A 20,355-nucleotide genomic window follows, 5' to 3' on the forward strand; every position below is an offset into this window, starting at 1 on the left:
GTGAGAACTAAGATTCTCATTAATCAAGGATTAAGTATAAAATCTTTTCATTAAATTTGAACTTATTAACTTAAAATGTACCAGTCATGTTAATAACCAGTATAATAAATGAAACTATCTTTCTTTAATTAGTGGGGTTTTTCTTAGAAAGGTGGACATCAGAGCCACCATTCTGAATATCAATAGAATAATACATTCTAGAAGAGAAGACTAGATTAGATATAATCTGAATTTACCATAGATGCCCTGGAAGTTACCTTTCATGAAAAAAATCAAATCCCTAATGTCAGCTTGCTTCCTAACAAGCAAGGGAATAAAAATTGATTATAAAATAGATTTTTTTTAGTTGAGATTTTACTTTACAGTTAGAAGTGATGCTGCCCATCAAGTCTAAAAAAGAGAAGGAATTTCAGAGTCTCTATAAACCTCCTAGAAGCAAAAACAGCTTGGGAATCTTTTTTTAAAAAAAGATAACTTTGAAGAAAACTATGGGGGCAGCGGTGTAAGGAGTAGGATATTTTCTTTAAAAAAAAAAAGAACATTTTGAAAAGATTATTGAACACAACTGTCTCAAAGCAAATTCATAACAGCAGTTAATCTTTATTGATCACTTTTGTCATATAATTTAATTTACTTTATAATACACAAGTCTACCTCTTAAGGTTGTTATTAACATTCTACAGATAGTACAGAGGCAGGGTGCACTCCCTGGCAGTATAATTCCAGAGCTTATAACATTACACTATATTGCCTCACTGATAGTAATGCTCTATTTACTATGGACTATTAGAACTAAATAATATCCTATATACATTATTTAATTCAGACAATTCAGACACATTTATCTCAGAATGACTGGCATAGAGTGTATTCTACTTCTTCTTCAACAAGGTAACCAGTTCAGGTCTTTATCACTACATATCCATCCCCAATTATCCAAGTTACCTACATAAAAATTCCATGTGTATCTATGAGTTTAAAAAGTATTTGGGATTACTAACCATGACTAATTTTTTCTTTTTAAGAGACAGGGTCTCACTCTGTCACCCAAGCTGAGTGCAGTGGCATGTTCATAGCTCACTGTAATCTTTATCTCCTGGGCTCCCACCTTCCCACCTCAGCCTTCTGAGTAGCTGAGACTACAGGTGCAAACCATCATGCCTGGCTAATTTTTTTTATTTTTTGTAGATAAAGGATATCGTTATATTGCCCAGGCTGGTCCCCATCTCCTGGCCTCAAGAGATTCCTTAGCCTTGGCCTTCCAAAATGCTGGGATTATAGGTGTGAGCCACCGTGCCTAGCTGAATGGCTGATTTTTTAAAGCTGTTGTTCCTAACTGGTAAACTATAACTTAGTTAAGTCTGCAGTTCTTACCAGCAGATCTTCAAGGTGTATGCTAAAACCACACACCCCTAAGATTTTCTTTCCACCAAGGGACGAAAATAGCACTTTCATCCCCTTTCCAAGTAGGAACTTAACAGCAAGTTAAGTCCTCTGCACTTTCTACCTCTGCACTTCCCTATCATATATATTCCAGGGTTTCGAAACTCAGGGCAAATGACAGGGAGCTCTTTCCCGCAAAAATGCTGACAAGCCTTATGATAAAAATTATTTTATGGAATTCATTTTGCATAGGGTAACTATCTTTGTACTACTGTATAGATTCTGCCTTAAAGGGGTCATCTTTTGGTCTTATTTCAACCATGGACACATGTGTAAGTACTTTAATCACTGACTTTGCAAAGTATGCACAGGACTCCTTCATGCACGTACCAAAACTGACGAAGTAGACCATGAACCAAAGGTACAAAACACCCTTTAAAAATATGTCTACAAAGGAGTCATCTATTTCATCAATTTAAAAGCCATGATCCTCAGAACCTTAGGATTCTTTGGAACACTTAGGGTACACCCTCTACCCCAAACAGCTCTACTTTTATCTAGCTAACAAATTGAGATTCTACTTCATATTAAAAAGAAAAAGCTTTCTGCAGCTAAAGGTTGAAAACTCCCAAATCTAATTCTTGCCCCAGTTTAACACTTAGATAAACCATGGTCCAAAGAGGTTTTCATTTAGTTGCAGAACCCTTACTAGAATTCAAATATTCTGACTCCTGTTCACTCATGGTCTATCCACTAAAACCTGCTGCTTCCTCAATCCTTCAAGAAATCCCAAAATTCAGCCAACTATCCAAATCTATTCTATTCTCACTTCATAATTACTTATTTGCACTCTCACCAATTGTTTCAAGTTTTCATTACCTCATAACTACACAATTCGGTAGAACCTCCACCTCCACAGTGAGGTGGAGGGTCAGGTTATATTACTTACCTAGTGTCCCAAACACCAGCAAAATATTGCTGCATGTCTTGAAAAGTTGACAGCAAATTTTTTTCTAGAATGCTTTCATTAAAAATTAGCTGAGATATCCCAGGAAATATTCACGTGGCTAAGATACTCATGTGTGAATATTCAAGATTTCTGCCAAAAAAATATGTGCCTGAGGATAAAAATCAGAGCAGTGTATTTTTCTTTTCTCTTTAGCGAATCTTTCCTTGTTTGGAATGAGAAAAGCTGCCTCTCAATAGACCAATGCCTCTCAATATCAAAAATGCAGTCATCAGCCAGGTGTGGCTCACACCTGTAATTCTAGCACTCTGGGAGGCTGAGGTGGGAGGATCACTTGAGCTCAGGAGTTTGAGGTTGCAATGCGCTAGGATCATGCCACACTGCACTCCAGCCTGGGCAATAGAGCAAGACCTTGTCTCAAAAAAAAAAAAAAAAAAAAAAAAAAGGAATGCAGTCATCAACATAATTCCCTTTGGTGACAATTAGTAACAACAGATGCATTCTAGCAGCTCGATACATTTACATAAATGAAAATATCTGTCACTCCAATTACTAGACTCAAAGAAGACCATAAATGCCAAGATGAACTGTAACATAATTAATACTACTAAATGCAAAGCATCACACTATGTAAACAATATGTTTACATAGACCAAGCTTTGAAAGGATACACAACAAACTACTAACTTATTCCTGGGGAGTGGCAATCTAGGGGTAAAAGAAAGAACTTCAAGATTTTACTTTCAATACCTGGGTATTATTTGAAGTTATCATGTAAACAAGTCCTTTTCTAATTTTTAAAAATCCAATAACCTTTCAAAAAGTTTAATGAAGTAATTCTATGTCAAAATATTGGTTAACCACTACTCAATGCAAGAGGGTTCATCCTTCCTGTCTGCTAATATTCCCTCCTGTACTTAGCTACATCTACTCTTTGAAAATTCAACTTGATGAAAACTTCATTAAATTCTACTCAGAGATGGCTCACAAGCTTAAGTATCTGGTTACCTCAGGCTCACCTAGTACTACCAGGACTGTCAAGTTTTTCCAGTGGTGTGTTTTGAGAGTTTAAGACTTGATACAACTCTTGAAAGCTCTTTCAGTGACAGATAGTGTTGCAGAATGGTAAGGTGACACTCTACTAGCCACTACTAAAAACATGTTCCACTCAAACTCTTTCCCATTCTGGCTTTAAAAGGCTGCTGAAATATACATATCTGTTACTAAAATACAAATGCCAGGAAGTTCATACTTCTACTGGTATTGCTGAGCAATTTTCACTATAAACTAATGTTGTTTCTATTGCAAGAACTACTACTTTGTATACTCTAGTGGGTTTTTTTCCCTTAATGCATATCAAAATTTGCCCTTTCATCTTTAAGCTGTAAAGTCTGATTACTCCTAGCACTACCCCATCCCACAATTGAATTTTAATGTCTACCTGCCACTGAGTAACAAATTATATGCTCCATGGACAGACGTTTCAGAAAGTTTCGTGTGCACTCCACAGTAAGTGGTGGCCTTGCAGAGAAGCTCTAAAATTTACCAGTCCACAGCAAGTACCACACAGCTCACAATCAATATTCATTACCAGCCGCCTGCTGGGATTCCTTCTGCCTTGATGTCCTCAGTTCCATCAGGAATTAATTTCCTTTGTCACTAGGCCTCAAAAACTAGCTGAGCTGTTTCTGAGAAATATGGGCATTATGACCCTGTGGGGATTAAAAAATTTAAAAAGCATAGTAGAAAAATCTCCACTGTACAAAGAAAATCATTAAACAGCTACTAGGAAATGCACAAATACCCAAAAGTCACAATATGCAAACACTCCTGCTCAAAAATATCAGTCATCATCTAAACTAAATTTTCACATTACAAGTATAATAGAATATGCCACCCTCTAACCAAAAAGGATTAAAATAAAACAGAATAAAACTAATCTAGAATTTAGTTTATCTAGAAACAACTGAAATTACCAGAAGAGACAGGACCAAGAAAGGTATAGGTAAGATGAGAATAAAATATAAGAAAAATAGAAAAAGACTTTTAAAAAAATTACATATTTTATTTTATATATTATATATATGACATATGAAAAAATTTTAAAGTCTTGTATATATTCACATACACATATACATATACATATATATAAAACTAAAGCACAGAGCTCCTTAAAAGGACTCAAAATCATATTGTGGAAGAAAACAAAGATAGACAACAGAATTTTACGGAGACAGGAATAAAGCACGTGTTCACATGTTTCTTGTATTGCTTTAACCATTTAGATCAATGTCCTAATTACTAAAGAAAAGTTAAAAAAGAAAAAAAACTTTTTTCTGGGCCAGGGCGCAGTGGCTCATGCCTGTAATCCTAGCTCTCTGGGAGGCCGAGGCGGGCGGATTGCTCGAGGTCAGGAGTTCAAAACCAGCCTGAGCAAGAGCGAGACCCCATCTCTATTATAAATAGAAAGAAATTAATTGGCCAACTAATATATATACAAAAAATTAGCCGGGCATGGTGGCGAATGCCTGTAGTCCCAGCTATTTGGGAGGCTGAGGCAGGAGGATTGCTTGAGCCCAGGAGTTTGAGGTTGCTGTGAGCTAGGCTGACGCCATGGCACTCACTCTAGCCTGGGCAACAAAGCGAGACTCTGTCTCAAAAAAAAAAAAACAAAAAACTTTTTTCTACTGAAGACTGAAAACAAGGTGTACAGCAATAGGTATATGTCTATAAGGACTTCATAAGAACCAAGAAATGTTGAGCTTTCAAAACATTCACTGGATAATTGAAAGAAAATCATAAACCAGAGTTCCCCAGTAAAAATCATGTTGCTAAATCTCTAACTTCAGCAACAACTATGTCACTTCTATGGAACAATCTAATTTTTATGTTGCAATACATTACTATAGTACTAGCAAAACTACCTGCTCCAAGATGACTTCAAAAATAAAGATCACTGATACCTGGATATGTTAATGTTGAAAGATAACTGAAAGACAAAGGAACATTATCTACTGCAATAGTTTGGAATCAGCATGTTTAATGTGGTGAGTATGAGGCTTCAAATGCCCTAAATTGTAGGCAGGTTCTGTTTTAACAAAAAAAGTTCATTTTAATTAATTCTTTGCTTTCATTAAAAATAAGAAGGGGCCGGACGTGGTGGCTCACGCCTGTAATCCTAGCACTCTGGGAGGCCGAGGCGGGCGGATTGCTCAAGGTCAGGAGTTCAAAACCAGCCTGAGCAAGACCTCGTCTCTACTATAAATAAAAAAGAAATTAATTGGCCAACTAATATACATAGAAAAAATTAGCCGGGCATGGTGGTGCATGCCTGTAGTCCCAGCTACTAGGGAGGCTGAGGCAGGAGGATCACTTGAGCCCAGGAGTTTGAGGTTGCTGTGAGCTAGGCTGACGCCATGGCACTCACTCTAGCCTGGCAACAAAGTGAGACTCTGTCTCAAAAAAAAAAAAATAAGAAGGGACTAATAGCCCTTATATTAAAGATTTCAAATTTTATAACCATTTCACCATAGAACACATAGCTAGCTTTCAAATAAGATTAAAAAGCTAGATTAAAAAGTAAAACAAGATAACTGAATGGATACTAGTGGCAGAGAGAAAATTGTATCAAGCTCATATCTTGTGTCAGGTACTATACTAGGCAGGTACTTTATGTATACAATCTCATTTTACTTTCTTTTTTATTTTTACTTTTTTTATTTTTTGAGACAGAGCCTCGCTCTGTTGCCCAGGCTAGAGTTGAGTGCCGTGGCATCAGCAACCTCAAGCTCCTGGGCTCAAGTGATCCTCCTGCCTCAGCCTCCCAAGTAGCTGGGATTACAGGTGACAACGCCACCATGCCCAGGTAATTTTTTTTATTTCTATTTTTAGTAGTCTAGCTAATTTTTTCTATTTTTAGTAGAGACAGGGACTCACTCTTGCTCAGGCTGGTCCTGAGCTCAAGCAATCCTCCCATCTTGGCCTCCCAGAGTGCGAGGATTACAGGCCTGAGCTAACTCCCCTAACCACCACCCTGTGAGGTATGCCTTATGCCTCAAGGCAGATGAGAAAATGGAAATTAAGAGAGATAAAGAGACTTGCCAAACATTGAGATTCCAATTTAATCTCTCAGACTTCAAAATTCATGATATAATCCTTTGGTGAAAACAACACAACATGGAGGCCTACTGACAATTTTATTTGACCAGCACAGTGTTTTTAATTTTATTTCGAGACAGAGTCTCTCACTCTGTTACCAGGCTACAGTGCAGTGGCATGATCATAGATAGCTCACTCTAACCTCGAACTACTGGGTTCAAGCAATCCTCCTGCCTCAGCCTCCCAAGTACCAGTAGCTGGGACTACAGGTGTGTACCACCATCCCCAGCTAATATTTGTTTGTTTGTTTGTTTGTTTTTTGGTAGAGACAGGGTCTCTCTATATTGCCCAGGCTGGTCTCAAATTCCTGGTCTCAAGCAATTCTCCCTCCTCAGCTTCCCAAAGTGCTAGGATTACAGGCATGAGCCACCATACCTAGCCCACACAGTGTTTCTAAAAGTCCAATTTTTAGAGTCTTCAAAGCATTTTATTCTCCAGTTAGCAAATGGTACTTGCTTAGCTCCTGTGGCAAATGAGTTTACAATCCTGCTTTAATGCATGTTAACAGAAAGAATAAAGGCAAGTGAATAGCTGCTCTCCTTGCCCTTCCATTGCTAGAAGAGGTGTGGTTTTTTTTTTTTTTTTTGGTTTTTTTTTTTGAGACAGAGCCTCGCTTTGTTGCCTAGGCTAGAGTGAGTGCCATGGCGTCAGCCTAGCTCACAGCAACCTCAAACTCCTGGGCTCAAGCAATCCTCCTGCCTCAGCCTCCCAAGTAGCTGGGACTACAAGCATGCGCCACTGTGCCTGGCTAATTTTTTTTGTATATATATTAGTTGGCCAATTAATTTCTTTCTATTTATACTAGAGACAGGGTCTCCCTCTTGTTCAGGCTGGTTTTGAACTCCTGACCTCGAGCAATCCACCCGCCTCAGCCTCCCAGAGTGCTAGGATTACAGGCGTGAGCCACCACGCCCGGCCAAGAGGTGTGGTTTTGACCAGTGGTAGTCCTGGGGACTAAGTGCTATAATCTTGTATGAGAGGATACTTACAAATACAGGGGCATAATGGAGATATTCTCAATGGGGGATGCTCTGCCTTTTATAGGACATTTTGGAAATTTGTGGGTATATTTTTGGTTGACCCAATGATTGTGGTGGCACTACTAGCCTTTAGTGGACAGACATCAAAGACTCTCAATATCTCACAAAATGAGAAAAAGTCTTACACAATAAAGAATTGTCCCTCTTCCTATACTACTTTCAAATGACATTCAAGATGAAATGAAATGACATTCAAGATGAAATGACATTCAAGATGAAACCTTGTTCTGAGCCTAGAACCTAACACTGTTTACATGAAGTATTCTTGCATGGTTTTAATCATCACTCAATTTTCCAGGAATGCAACTGCTAGGTAAAGTGAGCATAGACTGTTCTTTGTTTCACTGGGAACTTTAGCAAGAGCTGCTCACCTTTCAGAAAACCACATTATCAATAGCAATGCCACCTATAGTATGTGAGCCCCCCATTATAGCATAAATGTGTAAGTCTGCTCTTATAGCTGTAACAATCCTTGGTTTTCCTACATAAATATATAAACAGTGGGCTTACTTCATTGTCTTCCTGTATAGCCATGCCTGAACATTTAGATACTGATCTAAATAATTTTAAGTTATTGCCCATTGTTTTCTCCTTCATATTACATTTAGAGCATTATATTGTTTGGGTTTTTTTTTCCTTTAATAATGTGTACATAGGTTAAACCACCTATGAACTTCATTTCAGGATAATAAAGAGGGGTTATAAAAAATTGCTATAGGCTGGGTGCGGTGGCTCACGCCTGTAATCCTAGCACTCTGGGAGGCCGAGGCGGGCGGATTGCTCGAAGTCAGGAGTTTGAAACCAGCCTGAGCAAGAGCGAGACCCTGTCTCTACTATAAATAGAAAGAAATTAATTGGCCAACTAATATATATATCTGAAAATTAGCCGGGCATGGTGGCACATGCCTGTAGTCCCAGCTACTCGGAAGGCTGAGGCAGAAGGATTACTTGAGCCCAGGAGTTTGAGGTTGCTGTGAGCTAGGCTGACGCCACGGCTATAGCCTAGGCAACAAGCGAGACTCTGTCTCAAAAAAAAAAAAAAAAAAAAATTGCTATAAAAATGAGACACAAGATAGATACCTGACTTCACTCTCTGTGACCTACCTGGGGGAGGGAGGGACTGAAGATGAAGTACTGAAGTTTAACTGTAAAGAAATCACATCCCTCATCTGTCATCGACCTAACATCCACTTTCTCTAACAATCTAAATCAGGTGATCATAATTCAGTAAGTGAAAATTATTCAGAACCCACTAGGAAGAAAAGGGTGCGGTCAGTCACATTTTCATTCATACCTTTTTCTTCTTCCAAGCCAAGAATACAAATATATTCCAAGCCCTCAAGAAAAATTCTGAAAAAGCATAATCCTTAAACCAATAGCCCCAGAAATATCCTCATCATATGCCCTTCAGGCAATAATGCCCTAAATTTCAAAATATTTTAGGTAAGAACAGGGAAACTGCTAAAAAATAGCCTGAGGCTGTCTGCTCACCTCCTTCCTGAAAACTTTAATTTTCAGTGAATAAATGAAAAAATTACTCTGTCAAATGTAAGGTAGCTGAATTAAAGAAAACATATATGGAAATGTGATGTAACCAAAATAAAACAACACTACCCTAAACTATATTTTCTCATACAAAATTTGCAATGTAACATGATTTTGCCCTTATCAAATCTACTTTAGGAAGATTTCTTTTAATACACAAAAACTAAGTTACAAGGCTCTTTGTCTTTTAAGTTCTAACTATGTGGCCAAAATAACAAAGAAAACATTCTTCTAGGGTTGCCAGATATAGCAAATAAAAATTCTTCATTGTTTATCTGAAATTCAAATATAATTGGGCATCCTACATCTTATCTGACAACCTATGCTCTTTTCACTAATTATAGTAAGCTCCCATCTCTACCAAGGTATCACAGCACCAGCTCCCACTCCTAAAGAATAGGCTGGGGCTTCTATCACAGCAAAATTCTGACTAAGTAAGTCTTAGGAGTTAAGATGGAAGTACTCTTTCCCAGGTGGTATGGCTTTCTTAGTAGCACACAATATATCTTTTAATTTACCACATAAAAGAAAAAGCCTAATTTCTAATGGACAGAGGTTATATATTTACTAGGTTCTATACAAAATTTAGTTATTCATGCTTCTGTGTATTAAACACAGACTGGAAGAATTTCATAGTTTAAGTTTTTGATAACTAAACAAAAAGAAGTTGATTCTGAAGAGTATAATAAAAGGAATCCTGTTTTAAGTATAACAGGCAGATCCTAAAAGCTACTTTAATGGATTCCAGTTAATCTATCATTTTTCTTGAATTCATAATTATAGAACTCTACAGCTAGAAACAAACTAATTTCTAACCCTTAAAAACTTCTAAGACCGGGTGTGGTGGCTCACCCCTGTAATCCTAGCACTCTGGAAGGCTGAGGCGGGAGGATCATTTGAGCTCAGGTGTTCCAGACCAGCCAGAGTAAGAGCAGATCCCGTCTCTACTAAAAACATAGAAAGAAATTAGCTGGACAACTATATATATATATATGTGTGTGTATATATATATATACACACACACATATATATGTGTATATATATTTATATATACGTATATATGTGTATATATATATATATACACATATATATGTGTGTGTGTGTGTGTGTATTAGCCAGGTATGGCGGTGCATGCCTGTAGTCCCAGCTACTTGGGAGGCTGAGGCAGGAGGACTGCTTGAGCCTAGGAGTTTAAGGTTGCTGTGAATTAGGCTGACACCACAGCACTTTAGCCCAGGCAAAAGAGTGAGACTCTGTCCCAAAAGAAAAAGAAAAAGAAAAAAGAAAACTTCTAGAAGCCTATTTTATTTCATACTCATTTTCATAATTTTTTTCTCCTATTCAACTCCTAAGCAGTATAGTAGATATAACAGAAAGTGATCCTTTTTCATTTTATGAGGTCCCTCTCAACCAGCTATTTGTTCTAGTTATGATTCTGACAGTGAGTAAATACAAATAATTCTGTACTTCTGCTAGTTTCCATTAAAATCATATTCTTGATACTAGACCTATGCTTTTCTTCCCCATGCTCTAGGCCACTGTTCTTTGATACAGCCCATCCATCTTTGGAGACTGCCTAATTCCCTTACTTCATTTACACTGCTACCTTGAAGGTATTAATAGATAATCACATCCCCTAGTGCTCCCTTTTCCTAAGTTTAGCTCCTTCAGGTTTTCTCCTAAATCTTAAACTACCATCAACATAGATTCTGTGTCTTTTCCTAAATGTAGTTAAAAAGTATACTTAATTATTTGGAGTTCAATCCTAGTAAGAAAACAGTAACACCATAATTTTGATATGTGATCACTATGTTATTTGTCTAAAGGTAATTCAATGACAGTTTACTGCAAGCTATTTGAAACCTCTTTATACTTGCTCTTTTCCAAGTAGCAGTTTCCTGGTTTGCATTAAGGCCATTTATTTCATCTCCCTTGGTGAATGATTTGAGATTCAGCATTAATGAATATAATTTCCATGCTGGAGCTACTGTGCTATTTTTTTCCAATTGCTCCTCAAACCTGCTAAACTTGTATAATCAAAAAAATCCCAAATTAAATTTAACACATTCCTTCAATCTATGGATTGAAAAGTTATTTCACAGGTAGCTGCCAACAAAGGACAAGGATATCTTGCTGCCTTTTTTTTCTTTCCAAGAAGCAATGTCTAAAAAATGAGAAAACAGCCCTGCTACTCTAGGATCTAAACACAAAAGGCAAATGATTCTTCAGTGATGGTTCTGTTTCCCCCTTCCTCCCTTCCCTTGGCCAACATTCAAGTCAATCTGTACTCACCAGAAATGTGACAACAGCATCCAGTAAGCATTCAGCTTGGAATAAACAGTAATGTTCTCAGCCCTGTACTAAACTCAAAGACAAGGGCTGGGGAATAAGGCATACAGCTCTAATTTAAAAGAACAGCCAACTATACATACAGATAAAGTTATGTCTTTTTTATTCAAAATACTTTATATTCAAAATACTATGGCTTCCCTGTTTTCCCCAGTTCTAACAGGAAAAAAAAATCAATATTGTATAAATAATGGCTAAGGTATAAATCCAAAAATGCTATATTTTCTTTACAAATAATGACTAGTAACAGTATGTGCTAATATTACTGATAAATGTCTCATGAAAATCTTTGTTTACAAAAATTAGAATATTCCAGACTAACATGGCATGTAAAAAATAAAACAAAGAAAAATACTACAAACCTAATAATGCTGTTTTTCAAACTGAGTCTCATTAGTGAATTGTGAAATCAATTTAGAAGTTCACTGTGGTTTTCTTTAACACAGCACAGAGTAAGGATACATATGGTTTCACAAAATGTTACATATTTATATAACTTTGTTACATATTTATATTAGTCACAAATAAACTCTCTCTATGTGGGTCACAGACAAATAGGTTTGAAACCCTTTTTCTAAAGAGCTTTCATATTTTTAAAGTTATTTTAACGTGATTACATGTGAGTCATATTCTATTTTACTAATATAAACCAACCCCTACTAACTGCATTTCAGGTCCTAGAAAATCCTATTTGAAAATACTCTTTAGGTTATGTTAAAATTAATCAGCAGCAAGGGTGTAGCTAAAAACTGTTGATACTAGATGAGTATACAGGGTTTTATTAAATTATTTGATCTATTTTTGAGCATGTTTAAACTTCTAACAAAAACATAAAGGGGGGAAAAAAAGCAAAGAAATGGGCCTACCTAACAGATAACAAAGTAGTACAATGAATAAGTTTATAAATTGAAATCTTTAAACACATTGTTTTTAAGGAATAGGCACTTCCTCCCATTGAATTCAGGTAACATTTGGGTTGCTTGCTTCAACTATTAAGGGACAGCTTTACAGAGAGGTCTTTAAAGAAATGCATAAGGGGCCAGGTGCAGGGGCACACACCTGTAATGCTAGCACTCTGGGAGGCAGAGGCAGGAGGATTGCTAGAGGTCAGGAATTGTAGACCAGCCTGAGCAAAAGCAACTCTGTGTCTCTACAAAAAAAATAGAAAAATGAGCCAGTCATGGTGGCACACGCCTGTAGTCCACCTACTCAGGAAGCTGAGGCAGAAGGATTGCTTGAGTCCAGGAATTTGTGGTTGCAGTGAGCTATGATCACACCACTGCACTCTAGCAGGGGTGACAGAGTGAGACCCTGTCTCAAAAAAAAAATGCATAAGGGATCGGAGAAACCAAGTCACATAAAGACAAAAAACTTCCTCAAAAGATAACATAAAAATACAAAGAGTTAATTAAGTGTGTTTCATTGTCTCTTCATTGGTCAACAACCACTTTCGACCAACAGAAAAACACAAAATACCTACCTAACTGGCAGGAATTCTCATTTCTTAATTGTTTAATTCACAATGGCAATTCTCCCAGCAAGTTTAATATGAGATCTCTGCATAGCAGACACTATTCTACCTTCCTTGAAACAAGAATTTAAAGTGTTGTCTGAAGTAGATTTAGAGATAGTCAGATTTCAAAACAGTGCATGCCTGAAAGTGAACTTTCATTATTTTCAAAAATAAATTTCCAAAACCTTTTTAAAACAGAAAGTATCTCTGTGGGCCCTTTATCCACTGGAGACAGTACCTAAGCTGTAAGGTCAACAGAACTGTGCAATTCTTAGAACTGGAAGAGAATTTAGATGACATCCAGTCCAGTGGTTTTCAAATACTACCATCAAGAAGAAAAGAATAATCAATGGCATAATAATTTATATATGCAAGCATTCTCTTACCTGTTCGTTTGTGTGTGTCTTAATGTATATGGAACATTATGCCTCGATAGTATTCCATCAGGAAAGGACTTAACATTTTGTCATGTTTTTAATCACGTTTATGATTATTGGTATAATTTGGGACTTAATGTTTTTTAATAATAGAACCTTACATAATACATAAAACCCCAACACTTTCAGAGTGATTTCACATTATCTCATTTATATTTCACTGTCTAGTCGATTTGAAGCAATATTTGGGTGTAAAAATGAGAAGCAAAGGGAAAAGACGCATGTACAAATTGACATGCTTCTGGAAAATACTATAAAGCATACCATAAAGCTCCAGCAATTAAGATTTGGTAAGAAGGCTAGTCTTAAAACATTCCATAACTGTTTTCAAAAATACAAAAGAATATCATTTAGTACTTTGAGCACAAGAAACCTGACACAAGATTTTTCCATTAAGCCGACCACATTCAGTTTTAATGAACAGTAAGACTTGGAGTTTTTTATTTGAAAAATAACAAAAACAAGAAACAAAAAACCAGTAAGTGACTTAGGAACATTAAATGTGTCCCCTATCTTATGCAAAAATAAATGTAGATACTTAGGAAATTCCTTAAATATTTAGTAAACACCATATCCATACAGATAGACCAATTAAAAGTTATGAGCAATCAGGTCAAAATAACCTCAAATTAATAAGGGTTGATTGATAAATGTTTATCTTTGTATATACACAAAAGCAAATTTTAAAAGGTTCAGCCTACTTTCAATTTCAGATATAATACCAAATTAGAATTAGGTATAAATTTTGACTCCCCCTCCTAAACTGAATAAACTCATGAAAAGTCATATTTTACTTGTATATTCACTCTTTTAAATTTAGACATCAATATTACTGGAATAATGTTTTGACACAGAATCACTTTTAAATTCACACTATTCACACTATTCTACCTTCTTGAAACAATGAGAAGTTTATTTATGTATGTAAGTCTATAAAATATAACCATTTATAACCAATTAATTTTACTGGAGAGGTTTCCTGTCTTCCCAAAGCTAATCCTTACCAACTAAAATTAAGAATTCCAAAAACAAAATTCCACAAAAACCTACAAACAAGTTTAAAAATGCATTATCTAAAGTGCTTAAAATTAAACTCCACTATTTTAACTTTGATGTGTGAATTTACTTTACAGGTCCCTGGTCTATTTAATCTTTCTGACAGATTCTACTTTTCCAGATGCTCCTCAAACAAAGATTCATTCCTCATTCTTGCATCCTGCTTTTCTCCTTGTACTACTGCATCCTTTCCTTTGTCTTTCCCTCTCTCTTACAACTTCATTCTCTACTTTTGATCCTGTCCAGATTGTGCTCTCATTATAAATAATGGTCTAATTTCTCATGAGGATCTGTATTAATTCATACAAAGTCACATCTGTAATGAACTTCAATCTTAATTTACAGCAAAATTAACTGTGGAGCACATTTATGTTTAAGGGTTTTTATTTCCTTTTGCTGTTTTAAACATTGGTATATTCATAGGGTAAGCTCTGACAACACAAAAACCCATCTGTATCTCTAATTTGGATCTAGTAACCTTGTAAAACAAACCAGGAACAGGTCCTGATCTAGTAACTAACATGGCCTTTCCTCCCAGACCCCTAACCAATTTCTCATGCCTGGATACTCCATTATATCAGTAGTGACATTTTAGTCAGTTGCTTGAGAGACTAAAAGCCTGTGATCTCTTTAGGAAAATTTTTATTCCAAGGCAAACTATTTCTTCTGGTCAAATCTTATTTGGATTAATTATGTCAAAATTTATTGCTTGACATTTGGCATGTCATTTGTGCTACAGCTGCAACAGATAAGATTTGTCTTCTCTTGCGCATTTCAGTTCACCCAAAGAGCAGATGCACAATTAGCAAAAATACACCTCTAAAAATGTACTCAGGGAGAGAAAATTGTCCAACCACTGAGGCAAACAGCACTTGACAGAAAAGAAAAAGATCCATGAATCATCTAATACAAATACTGGCATTGTTATAAAGTACAATGTTCACAACTATCTAGTATTACCTAAGCAAAATGGTTTCTTAAAATTTAGCTTGTTAATAAAACTCATTAGTCTTTATTTTCCTCCACATTGAACATTGTTAATGATCCAATTTTATATTTTCAGTATGAATATACTATGTTTTTACACTTTACTCCACATTCATTCATTCTGCTAACTTCTGTAACATGCCCACTGCTGTGTACTGGGTACTACATTTTATTTCCCTTATTCTATGGTATTCTATGCAAAAGTGATACCTGGCACATTTGAAAAATAAAAATAAAAAGAGCCATGAAATCTCCCAAACTGAAATATGAAATTTCTCATCAGAATTTGCAATTGTAGGCCTGGTGGCTCACACCTGTAACCCTAGCACTCTGGGAGGCTGAGGCAGGTGGATCACTCAAGGTCAGGAGTTCGAAACCAGCCTGAGTGAGACCCTGTCTCTACTAAAAATAGAAAAAAAATTAATTGGCCAACTAAAAATATATGGAAAAACTTAGCCAGGCATGGTGGTGCATGTCTGTAATCCCAGCTACTCTGGAGACTGAGGTAGGAGGATTGCATGAGCCCAGGAGTTTGAGGTTGCTGTGAGCTAGGCTGATGCCAAGGCACTCTAGCCCAGGCAACCCAGTGAGACTCTGTCTCAAAAAAAAGAATTTGCAATTGCAGAGACAGTCCCACTGAACACTTTTCTAAAAAAATTACATAAGCAAAAGCACAAATCTCTGTGTGGGGCCTTCAAATGTCCTATTTACCTTTATTCAAGATGACAGCAGCATTAACAATTAAGTGTTCAATAAATACATTAAAAATAATGCTACTTTTTAAAGGATAATAGTAATCGTAATATTTACTGAGACTTGCAATATGCCAGACTAAAATCTAAGTGATCATTATCTCATTTAATCCTTCCATCATCCCTAAAGAATGGACATTATTGTAATCCCCATTTTACTGAAGATGAAACTGAGGCTTACCTTACTCAAGGTCACTCAGCTACATAGAGCTGGAATTCAAACCCAAGTCTATCAGTGTCCAAAGCCTGTACCCTTGATCATCATATTATACTGCTTTGTTTATACTCACTCAATCGTACTCTAAAGCTTTTGAATGTCTTATAAGGAAGGTTACTTTTTAGAACAAGTTTCTTCCTTAAAATGAACTTCCTTTTTGATAATACATATAAAATCCAACATATAAGGATTTTCCTTGAACTGTGCTATTACAAGTCTAAATATCTGGATGGGAAACAAAATCTATCTGAACGAAATCTCTGAATCCTTATGGAAACAGGCCAGACATTCACTGCAGCTGGAAGATACCTTGAGGGTCATCTAGTACAAATTCTTCCTTTTAGGAATAATGAAACATAGGCCTTTTGAAAATAAATCTATACTTAATCTAAATTACCACATTCCCAATCCAGAAACACTTAAGGTTTTTTTTTCCCAAATCATAACTTTGATATGTAATCTAATATTGCTAACATTTTTACATCATACAGAGCATGGTATCCCTTTCAGAAGCAGTCAGAAAATGCAAACTTCATGACATGAATTCAGACAACTGCAGGGCTATTACCAGTTGCAAGCTTGAATATTATCTTAAGACATGTTATAGAAAGCTATAAAATGGCATCCTTAACTATATGAACTCAAAAAAAAAACAATAGCCATTTCTTGCTTGAATTAAATTTACACTCATTTGGGTCAACTAGCCAGACGCTCAAGCTTCACTTCATCGGTCATGTCATGTGACTGAATTAAAACTCAATTCAAGGGAAAGGCCTTTCTATGCTGTATTTAGAACACATATCACTGAGAGCAGCCAGATGAGTCTTTGTAGGCCTATCCAAAAACCTTGGTTTAGTTGCTAAGAAACTACAATTTCACCGTATTATAAATCATTGGAAAAAACTATGCCAGCAGAGATTAAACGTGAAGATCAAGATCCTCTCACCTATTGTGCAAAATGAAACCATGATATTTCCATAAACTGAATAAGTGAAATTAGTATTTGGCTTCTTTAGATTATTTTGTTAACACAGTTGAAAAAGTGATGAGACAAATCAGACCAACTTTAGCCTGCCTTTCACAGTGGCCTCATGCTTTGGAGCAAAACAGGAAAAATACCCAATATATTTAGCCCATTCAATGCTAGAAACAGAAGTGTTTCCTTCCTGACCCCTGCAGTTATAATCCAAGGCCATGAAGCAAACATAAGATTTTATTAGTACAATTTGGTACAAAAAACACATATTTAAGCAATGATGCTTTTTCAATCCTTTATTGATATATTTTCATGGTAATCTTCAGCATTTTAAGCCATTTCTCCTTAGAATGCTCAACTCCACTGGCTGGATCATTGATTTTAAAAATTAAAGTCATTTAAATTCCAGCTTTTCTAACAAGAGTCATTTTAAATTGTTCTAAACAGCATAATAATCACTGAAAGATTAGCAAAAATAATTTACAGTTTACTCTCCAGTACTGACTTCTCATAAATTCTTTCATTAAAAAAATTGTTTTAATCTCTTAAAGGCTATTTCCACAACAGCAGAAACAGGTTCACAATTCTAATCTTTCTGAAAGATCAATTCAGCAGCTGAATTGTAACACAGGTCTTTAATCAGAATCTGTTCTATCAAGACACCCCCCATGCCCATGATCTCCCATCATTTCTCCTTCTCTAAAGAGCTTCAGTTCAAAACCCAGTAATTCTCTCATTTCCACTATACTCCTATCCCAGGGACCACACTTTTACGTTCCTCAGAAATAACGTCTCTTCTCTCTTCAAACTTTTGGATCTCAAAAACACACTTCCTCCATCTCCCTCTCATACCAGTCACTGCCCCCAATCCCCCCTCTGCAGTTGCAGCTGTGTCCCTGTCTTCCCAAAGGCCCAACCAATATCACACAGCATTTACCACAACCCAACTCCTCCCTCCCCTAATTTATCCCCCACAACGCAAACCAATATTACACCCCCGGCTTTCTGCATTTTATTCCTTTCCCTTATTTTTCGTCTTCACCCACCCCCATCTCTATTCCCCCTGCCTCAGTTTCAACCCTTTCTCCCCATCCTCTGCTCATTTTCCTCTCCTTATTTAGAAACTCCGTTTTGCTCTCCCAACCACTACCCTAGAATGCCCAGCACTCCACCCTCCTTGGCAAACCCAGCCCTCTTCCCCAGCTCGTTTAGAGGCACTGCCGCTTCTCTTCCAGGTCCCCACTGCAGTCAACCCACTCCCTCATCTGTCCACCCACCTTCCCCCACCCCCAGATCCAAGGTGTTCCCTGATTCTTTACCCCTTCCTCGTACTCAGCTCACCACCAGAATTCTTCAGGACTCTCTTCCCCCGATTTCTCCTTTATTTTTAAGGATGTCACCAGTCTTACGGGGCCTCGGCAGCGCCCGGGCGCCCCGTTCTCCCGCGGAGCCTGACCAACACCACCCGCAGTCTCAAACGCAAACGCCGGTCCTCTGCCGCCTTAAGAGCGGCGCCCCCTCCTCATCCGCCCCCGCTACTCCAGCTCCTGACGTCGGCTTCCCTGGTGTCCCCTCGCCGACCCCGCGCGCCGAGCTCCGCGACGTGCAGCCTGGAAGTCGGCGACACCTCCGGCTCACGCCGGACGCCCCCACTCCCGGACTGGCGCCTCCGGCCCCCACGCCAGCGCCTCTCCGAACCGACCAGCATCTCCCCTCCGACTCGCAGCCCCCAGCCTCCCGCCGGCTCCCTTCCCCTTGGCCGGCACCTCCGCAGGCCCAGGCCTGGCCCCGCCGGCGCCGGCGCCCCGCAGCCCCCGCCCGGCCCGCCCCCGGCGCCCCGCTTACCGTTCTGAGCGGCGCCTGGCCCTGGGAGGAGGGAGCCAGAGACCAGCAGCAGCGAGAGGGCCAGCGCGCTGGGGAGCGACGAGCCCGACATCCTCCCTAGCAGAAGACCCGACAGCGAATGGGCCGGGGCCGGAGCCGGGGCCGGGGGAGGGAGGGGAGGGAGGGAGGGGGCGGGCGAGCGCGCGAGGGAGTGAGCGAGGGAGGCCGCCTCTGCTCGGCTCCGTCCTTCCCCGTCCTCCTCCTACCGCCGCAGCGCCCAAGCCTCGCGAGACCTTCGCTCCGGGCCGTGGGCGGCTGAGGAGCCACAGCTGCAAGGCTCGCGAGAAGAGGCGGCCTCTAGGATGCGCCCGCCCCTCGGACTCGGCGTCTCCGCCCCTGCGGGGCCGATTGGCCTAGCGCAAGGTAGGTCACGTGCCAAGGGCGCTTCTGGCCACGTGACGGGGCGAGGCGGGGCTCCGCTCGCATTCTGGGCAGTGCGGCGCCGGGTTTTCCCGCGTTCTGTTTACAGTTCCTGGAACGGGAGCGCCCATAAATAAGAGGAAGCTTTGGTAACACGCTATATTTCCTCCACCAGTCCTGCCTTTCATTTGTTAGAGCTCTTGACTGCAGAATTGGACACACCACGCCCTGTTTTCCGCCTGCCTCATTGTCCCCTATCCTGCTGTTTCTTCCTTCTGGACTTTGCCCACAGATCTCTCATGGTCTCTGGCCCCAACCTCCTCCTCTCGTCTGCTGTGTTTTTCCTTCCAGGCAAAGTGATGTGCTCCCTGTGCCCGCTATTACCTTGTGCTTTCCTGCCTCGACATCTGCTCCCTCTGCCTGAAATGTCCTCCTTTTCCTTCCCTGCCTGCTCCCTCCTCCCCCCCCATTTTGGCCTTATTTTAGCTTCAAAGACTCTCAGGGCCTGAAGTTCAACTAGCCTAATTGCATGTCGATAAGACACAATTCTACAAGGAAGTCATCGTGTATCAATTTATATAAAGACTCCTCAGAAGCATTTTAGCACAGTGAACATTTATCGAATACACGCTGTATAGCGGGCGCATGGTGAAACCCACATGAATAGGTAGTCTTTCATGGAGTTCACAGCCTAGTCTTTCAGAAGAGTGAGTAAGGGGCAAATGACCCAT

The 20,355-nt window shown here is 38.8% G+C and overlaps 1 protein-coding gene across 4 annotated transcripts in view; it reads right to left on the bottom strand.

Moving 5' to 3' along the window:
- The window catches only part of NPTN (neuroplastin), a 69,977-nt gene extending 50,486 nt beyond the window's left edge, over window positions 1-19,491 (bottom strand). For 2 of the 4 annotated variants that reach the window (XR_012919799.1, XR_012919800.1), the window contains exon 1: window positions 19,226-19,473. Coding sequence is in view for 2 of the 4 variants with exons in the window: in XM_012748218.2 (XP_012603672.1) it covers window positions 19,226-19,316 (91 nt within the window). In the remaining 2 variants the exon portion in view is untranslated. Of the gene's footprint in view, window positions 1-19,225 lie in introns of all 4 variants that reach the window. The other 2 variants (XM_012748218.2, XM_012748216.2) reach the window with 1 other exon arrangement.
- Window positions 19,492-20,355: the final 864 nt, after the last annotated feature.

The sequence above is a fragment of the Microcebus murinus genome, chromosome 6 (genome assembly GCF_040939455.1).
Source record: "Microcebus murinus isolate Inina chromosome 6, M.murinus_Inina_mat1.0, whole genome shotgun sequence".
Classification (NCBI taxonomy): domain Eukaryota; kingdom Metazoa; phylum Chordata; class Mammalia; order Primates; family Cheirogaleidae; genus Microcebus; species Microcebus murinus.